Here is an 8,044-nt window from a genome sequence, read left to right on the forward strand (position 1 = left end):
TATTTTTTTTATCTCCTAAAGTCATTTTGTTTTTTACTCTTAGTGGGGCAATTTCGCTGTTAATTGTGATAATCTGAGGCTCCCTATATAAATTTAACTTTTCAAGATTTTTAATGGTTTTATATTCGTTTTCAACGTTTTTAAAAGGATGTTCACAAAAAGTAGACAAATTTACTAGCCGTTCTTTAATTTCACTTAAGGTTGAAGTGTTTTCTAAAATACATTTGATTTCTTTATGTATTGGAGTTGTTATGTTTAGTTCTACTTGTTTCTGAATCTTATAAACTTCACTGCGGGGAAAATTTAACTGTGAACCTAAATTTAAATTAAATGCGAATGAATGTTGATATAAGTTTTCTTCTTCTATGTCCATCGGAATACTTTCTTTTGCTTGAGGCAATTCATGCTGAAATATTATATTGTCTCTTTCTGGATACGTTAAAATATCATTTTCCGATTGAACGACTTCATTAAAATATTCAGATTGATGTTCATTTTTTGTTAGCATGTGACTCTTGAAATGTTTAAAACTGGAAAAAACGTTAGAACAATCAGAGTATCCACAAGGAAGTTGTATGTACGGGTCATACGTATGTAACTCTTTAATATGAGAAATGAAAATATTTATATCGTCAAAACTACGACTTTTACAAAGTTTGCATATCAACATCATTTTTTAAAAGATTAATGTTGTTTGGTTGAAGTTCTTTCAATAACTCGGACAACGATCTGCTTTTTAAATCTGTTGTTAAATGAATGTTGTAAAAAAATTTCTGAATGAATGTCCAGAACAACGAGCACTCAACCGGATATTTTAAATTTAAAACAAAGAAACACTTAAAACATACGTCCAAACAATTAAGAATATTATCAAACTTATAAAATACACTTGAGACATACAAGTAATACTCTGTAATGTCGTAAGGGCTTGAACCTTTTAGACAAATAATGGGTTGCAAAGTAGTCTTACTTAGGTATCTTAATTCTATAATCTCTTTTAAATAGGTTTCTATTTCACCAACAGTGGGTCTCCAAATAACAAATGCGATCCTGGAGTCCTCTACTGTAAGCCTTTTTAATTTGTCACTCCTTTTTATCCTTGCCGTTGGAGGCAAAACAGCATGCATCAGCAGTAGTACCAAAAGATTTTGAGTTTCTGTTGAAAAAAAAAGGAATTGTTAAAACAAAATAAATAAAAAATAATTATGGGAACTACCAAAGTTTCAAACAAGTCAAATATGTGAAAAAATAAATTTTGCGAAATATGTTTGTATGGTTTTCAAAGTAAAGCCAAATTACATTTAATATTAAACTTTAAAAGATATATTACCTTCCAACTGTTCATTAAACGACTTTAAAATATTAAGGCTTTGCTTATCCTTAATTTTCAAAAGAGCTGCTGATACAAAACGGGTTTTAAAAGTGTCCCATTGGTCAAAATAATGGCTGCTGCCTTCATACGCTTTTTGAAAATCAGCTTCGATCTGCAACGAAATTTAAAAATTACATATTGGAAATGAGCTGAAGGCTAAGAGACTTACCAATTGATACCCAAATGACTGTTTTAAAATGGGAAAATCTTCAAAAACATTTTCTAATGAAATGTTTGTTTTTAAAAGATCAAACCTCCATTGATATGTATTAGACCATTTTTCGAGTACAACTTCCCTCGGCTCAATATTGTATTTAAGCCAATCCAAGTCGACTGCGACTTCATCAGCTTGAATAGAAGCAAAACCAAAAAGAAAACAGTGAAATAAAAATATAAATGAAAATAGAAATAGAAATAAAAATAAAATAGAAATGAAAATAAAAATATAAATAAAAAAAGAAATGAAAATAAAAATAAAAAACAGAAATAAAAATGAAAATAGAAATGAAAAAAAAAATATAAATGAAAGTAAAATAAAAATAGAAAAAATAAATAGAAATGAAAATAAAAATATAAATAAAAAGATAAATAAATAAATAAATTAAATAAAATAAAATTTACCTAAAGTTAGTACTTGGCTAGGTGGGATGTTTTCCTTATTTTTGCGAATAGATGACTCCTTAAATTTTGTTTGAAAATTGTACCAATTGCTGTAAAGCAGTCCACCCGGTTTTTTTCCTTTTATTTTTATAAAATAAGTTTCCTGCAATCAATTGATTTTATTATTTTAAATTTATTTTATATTTTTTTTTTTGATTTGGCAAACCTTTATTTCACAATCGAACAATGTTGTAATATCAAAAGCAACTTTATCTAGTACGGGCTGCTTTGGTAAAATATCATTTATTACCATGTATTCCGAAATAATGTTACTTAATAATTTTCGATATTTTGAGTCCAAACGATTTTCTTTGGCAAAAAATTTAAAAATTAAAGTGGCTTTTTCGTTTTTTGCTAGAATTTGTGGTAAATCAATCTGAAATTATTTAATTTGCTTTAATACACTTTTTTTCCGTTATTTTCATATATTTTACCTCTCTATGATTTCCTGTCGATGTTTGTAATTTCCCCTTGAAAAAATATTAGGAAAGATTTAAAATTGCGTTTTCCAAATGTTTATATTTATGAACATGGAAGTACATATACAGACAGTCACAAAAGTATTCGTTGCGAGGTGGTTCATAAACAAATTAAGTTTTTTTTAACATTAAAGTAACCAATTAATTCTTTTAATAATTTTTTCAGAAATTATTATCATGTTATTTTATTTTAGATATTTTGAATGTGTTGAAACTAAAAAAATTAATAAAAGAATTAATTGGTTACTTTAATGTTAAAAAAAAACTTAGTTTGTTTATGAACCACCTCGCAACGAATACTTTTGTGACTGACTGCAAGTAGACACAACCCTGTAGTTCGCCGGGACTGGTCCCGAACTAGCGAAATCGCCATACACCGGGGGCTTGGGACTAACTCCCGTTCATACCACCCGCAATGTAAATTTCTATCCACTTTTACCACGGCATGTCCTAGGCGGTGGTCATATGGCGAAGTTCTGCATTACCTTTCGCCACAAAAGGGACCGATAGGTGGTCCCATATTATACCCCTTTTCGCCACAAAAGGGGCCACCTATCGGACCATCTATCGGACCACCTATCGGTCCCTTTTGTGGCGAAAAGGGGTATTAAATGGGACCACCTATCGGTCCCTTTTGTGGCGAAAAGGGGTATGAAATGGGGTTGGTGTTTTCAATACCAAAAAAGCTGAATGCTATGAAACTTCCCAAGAAAAAATACTTTTTGTTAAATTAATTTATTGTATTATAAGTAGACAATTTTTCTATTTTTTTAATTTATATTTATTGAACAAATTCCTCTGCTGACACGTTTTTGTTGAGTGCCTCATTGTTGTTATTATTTGATTTGGATTTATTTTTAAAAAATCGTTTCTTTTGCAATTGAATTGCCTTGGGAATCAATATTTCTGCATTACCAGATTCTGAAACAATATCTAAAAAAAAATACGATTTTAGTGTTTTAAAATAAAATGAGAACAGAAACTAACTTCGGCAAGCCAAAGTTTTAATACCCTTGCAGCTTTCAGGAATAAAATTGTGACTAGAAAAGCATAAATATAAAATAAGAATAACCAACAGTTAAATGTAGACTTATTTCACGCTTTTGAAACTTGAACCGACAGACAGACGGACATGGTTAAATGGATTTACTTTATAGGTTTGAAAAGGTCTCCTTTACTGCGTAAAAAACTTCTGGACTAAATTATAATTCCCTCTGCATGGGTTTAAATATATATTTTAAGATTTTGTTATACAAGCCTGTTTACATCAAACCATGTTTTAAAAGTGAAAAGCAGAAAAAGACAGAAAGAAATAGGATTAAAGACAGATGGCATTCTAAGTAAATAGATTGAAATTGAATCAAGAAACTAAGTGTATTATAAAAAATACAGTTATAAAAATAACCTACCGTGAAGTGCACCATAGAAATGTGTAAAGGAGTTTACGGCTTTTTTTCCAGAAAGGCCTTTAACATTAAATCCCACAACAAACTCATATGTGAGAGCCCTCCGCAAGTTTTTTAAACCCCCTTCTGGCAGCAACAACGATCTCATGGCTTTAATCTAAAAAGGAAGAAAATTTCACTAAAATATTTATATCAAAGAAAAAAGACTTACGTAGGAGTCCTTTGCACCACTATTTCTCCTTCTCCTCTTTAACAAATCGACGAATGTGCCTGTTGCTGTTCATGGCTAAATATCACACATTATTAGGTATTTCACTTGCACAACTCATGGTGTTACTCACCTGTTGACGACACTTCAGATCACAACAAAATATAACACTTTAAATGCACAATAAGACAAATTAAATACATGTTTACAAAATTTGGCGCAAACGTTGGGCTAGTGATGGTAGCGGGGTTGGGTAGTTATGGCAATCCGTTACGATTAATATTGCGACTACCGATATCGTATAATCGATGGCAATAAAAACATTCGCTAATATTATTTTTGTTTAGTTCTATGTATATAAAATTAGGTACTTATATATTTATTTTATATATCTAAGCACCAATAAAATCCGCTTGTTATGGAAGAAAAGAAAACGTTTTGCTACTGAACCACCGCTACTGTTAAAAATATTGCTGCAGCTAAATTGCTCATTATTAAATATAAATAATATAAAAAGAAATAAAATTCTATCATTTATTATTTTATTTTATCTCATTATCAAGTTTTTATTTTATTATTTTAACTTTTTTTAAATTTGTTTTTTATATAAACAAAATAAAGTTGTATTCGTTATTAAAATCATTATATACTTGTCAAAAATTTCATTTTACAATTTTTTTAACTCATATAGAAGTGTTCACATAGAAGTGTTCACTCTCCGATAACTCTTTTGCTCTTGTAAAAAATACACACGCCACCTATTGACCCTTAAGGGACCACTGGGTGGTCGATCCCTTTTCTACCCCGAAAGTGCCACCGGCCCCCTTGAGAACTACAGGGGTGCCCTTGATTCGAAAAACATACATACATACATATGAGACGTTCCATATCAACCCGGCCACCCCCTTTTTTGATTTTTTTTGTATGTGGACAGTACCACATTGATTGCAAAGCCCCTTGCTTCCAATATTTTACCTCATACCCATTTTTTCAATGTTACCACTCTTTCGCCGTATATTCGCGCTGAAAGGAAAACACAAAATCATTTTTAACCTGCGAACGAAAGGCACAATCAGCATAGTTCAAAAGCAGAAAAATCTGTCTTTCGATGGCCGATTACGAGAAAAATAATAGATTTTTTAAGACCGTAGATGACCAAACGATAGCGTTTTTAAAGTCTAAAAGTAGGATTTCGTCTAAAGGGCCAGTCTGCAAAAATACCATTATATTTTTCTCAAAAGGCCCGAGTTTTAACGGATTTTATGCCACTGGTTTCAAAGTGGGATCTCTCTTGAGGAATTAGCTATGAATTCTTTTCATTGATTTGTTAATTTTTTCCAAAGCATATACGATTATTTTATATTACTTATTAGCTTTTTCTGACAGTTAACTACTACAAAAACGTACAAAAGAATTCATAGCTAATTCCTCAAGAGAGATCCCACTTTGAAATCAGTGGCATAAAATCCGTTAAATATGGGGCTTTCTGAGAAAAATATAATGGTATTTTTGCAGACTGGCCCTTTGGACGAAATCCTACTTTTAGACTTTAAAAACGCTATCGCTTGGTCATCTACGGTCTAATAAAATCTATTATTTTTCTCGTAACCGGCTATGGAAAGACAGGTTTTTCTGATTTTGAACCATGCCAATTGTTTCTTTCGTTCGCAGGATAAAAATGATTTTGTGTTTTCTTTTTTACGCGATTATACGGCGAAAGAGTGGTAACATTGAAAAAATGGGTATGAGGTAAAATATTGGAAGCAAGGGGCTTTGCAATCAATGTGGTACTTTCCACATAGAAAATTAAAAAAAAAGGGGGGTGGCCGGGTTGATATGGAGCGTCCCATATGTATTAGAAAAAACGCGCACTTTGCTTACCTTTTAGATAAGTGTAAACTTCTTTAATTTTCAACTTTAACAGTTCGTGAAGATCATCATTGCTGTCTTCTCCACTCATTTTACCGATCGCTTTATGTTTGTGATTCCACTTAAAAACTTCACTTCACGAACACGCTTGTAAAACTTGAGTGAATTAGAGTGACCGTCCGAATTATTTATAGAAAAACGACAAATGAGAAATATTCCTCAGGCTTCGGTCTGACGGCCACACTACGTAAACAAAAGTATCAAATGGAGCCAAGAAAATATTTATATTTCAATTTTAATAAATTGAATGGGATAATCTGCCCGTAGCAATAAAGTATTATTAGAAGTATTATATTATATTATATAATATATTATATTACATTGTTAGAATTTCTGTACACATTTAAAGTTTTTAGTAATTTCCTACCTTGCAAATGCATAATTGGCGATATAAATAAAATAATAATTATTATAAATAATAATGTTTTTAAGTAGTATTTTCTATTATTACCTTTACACCATTTAATAAACGAGAACTTGTTACATAACACACATATATGGCAATCACTTTCTGAACTGGAAATAAGTTTGATTCAGTCTCAAACAAGAAAGGAAGCTAGCTTCGGCCAGCCGAAGCTTATATACCCTTGCAGATCATTCCTATTAATTAACAAATCGCAAAAATGTTCAATTTTTTAATATTTCTCATTAATTTTCCGATCGTTCCTATGGCAGCTATATGATATAGTCGTCCGATTTTGATTAAATTAAAATTGAAATTCGGAAATATTTAAAAAGAGTCATATCCTAGAGTAGAAGATAATACAATAAAAAGCAAAGAAGCTTGAATTTATTTCCTATTACTTTTCCATTAATTTTCCGATCGTTCCTATGGCAGCTATATGATATAGTAGTCCGATTTTTTAAATAATTTATTCGAAATTCAAAAATATTTAAAAAATAACATCCCCAAAAGTAGAAGGTAATATTTCAAAAAACACCGAAGCTAGAATTTTTTAAAGTTTTTTTTTCCGATTGTTCCTATGGGAGCTATAAGATATAGTTGTCCGATCCGGTCGGCTCCGACATATATACTACCTGCAATAGAAAGAAGACTTTTGCGAAAGTTTCGTCCCGATAGCTCAAAAACTGAGAGACTAGTTTGCGTAGAAACAGACAGACGGACAGACGGACAGACGGACAGACGGACGGACAGACGGACAGACGGACATGGCTAGATCGACTCGTCTTGTGATGCTGATCAAGAATATATATACTTTATGGGGTCGGAAACGTCTCCTTCACTGCGTTGCAAACTTCTGACTGAAATCATAATACCCTCTGCAAGGGTATAAAAAAATACTTTTAAACTCAATTGAAGTATTTTTGTATTGAGTTTAAGAATATTTGTGCTTGATTGGCATTTAAGTTTAAATCGTGCTCAATTCAAGAACTTTCAGTACGAAACGTTCTTAAAATTTTTATACCCTTGCAGAGGGTATTATGATTTCAGTCAGAAGTTTGCAACGCAGTGAAGGAGACGTTTCCGACCCCATAAAGTATATATATTCTTGATCAGCATCACAAGACGAGTCGATCTAGCCATGTCCGTCTGTCCGTCTGTCCGTCTGTCCGTCTGTCCGTCCGTCTGTCCGTCTGTCCGTCTGTCCGTCTGTCCGTCTGTCCGTCTGTCTGTTTCTACGCAAACTAGTCTCTCAGTTTTTGAGCTATCAGGATGAAACTTTCCCAAAAGTCTTCTTTCTATTGCAGGTAGTATATATGTCGGAGCCGACCGGATCGGACAACTATATCTTATAGCTCCCATAGGAACAATCGGAAAAAAAAAACTTTAAAAAATTCTAGCTTCGGTGTTTTTTGAAATATTACCTTCTACTTTTGGGGATGTTATCACTATGGACGGCAGTCCATGTAGTGACGAAGCGCACCAGGAGGGTGTGCGAAGGCGACTACTATATATACACGAAGAAATGAAAATCTACTGTGATGGTCCGATCATAATGAATGATACACCTATCGAAAGGTATTGCGA

The 8,044-nt window shown here is 32.1% G+C and overlaps 1 protein-coding gene and 1 long non-coding RNA gene across 2 annotated transcripts; both read right to left on the reverse strand.

The window, feature by feature from the left end:
• Positions 1 to 578: 578 nt before the first annotated feature.
• LOC123002491 (uncharacterized) lies at positions 579 to 2,615 on the reverse strand. Its single transcript, XM_044392670.2, has 6 exons — positions 2,467 to 2,615; positions 2,199 to 2,408; positions 1,994 to 2,135; positions 1,542 to 1,720; positions 1,331 to 1,484; positions 579 to 1,156 (listed from the first exon to the last, which is right to left on the reverse strand). Exons 2-6 carry the CDS (start codon positions 2,283 to 2,285, stop codon positions 648 to 650), a joined length of 1,071 nt encoding a protein of 356 aa, XP_044248605.1. The 5' UTR covers positions 2,286 to 2,408; positions 2,467 to 2,615; the 3' UTR covers positions 579 to 647.
• Positions 2,616 to 3,227: 612 nt separating this feature from the next.
• Positions 3,228 to 4,531, reverse strand: LOC138912710 (uncharacterized). Its single transcript, XR_011418261.1, has 4 exons — positions 4,259 to 4,531; positions 4,129 to 4,203; positions 3,921 to 4,074; positions 3,228 to 3,444 (listed from the first exon to the last, which is right to left on the reverse strand). It is a non-coding gene; the product is annotated as an uncharacterized lncRNA (long non-coding RNA).
• Positions 4,532 to 8,044: the final 3,513 nt, after the last annotated feature.

The sequence above is a fragment of the Drosophila takahashii genome, chromosome 2R (assembly GCF_030179915.1).
Source record: "Drosophila takahashii strain IR98-3 E-12201 chromosome 2R, DtakHiC1v2, whole genome shotgun sequence".
Taxonomy (NCBI): Eukaryota; Metazoa; Arthropoda; class Insecta; order Diptera; family Drosophilidae; genus Drosophila; species Drosophila takahashii.

Bases quoted from the DNA above. Each gene is read 5' to 3' on its own strand.
- LOC123002491 (XM_044392670.2), bottom strand. From the start codon at position 2,285: ATGGTAATAAATGATATTTTACCAAAGCAGCCCGTACTAGATAAAGTT. The intron at 2,136-2,198 runs GTTTGCCAAATC...AATTGATTGCAG, and splicing joins TGTTCGATTGTGAAATAAAG to GAAACTTATTTTATAAAAAT. The intron at 1,157-1,330 runs GTAATATATCTT...TTTTTTCAACAG, and splicing joins GTTTAATGAACAGTTGGAAG to AAACTCAAAATCTTTTGGTA.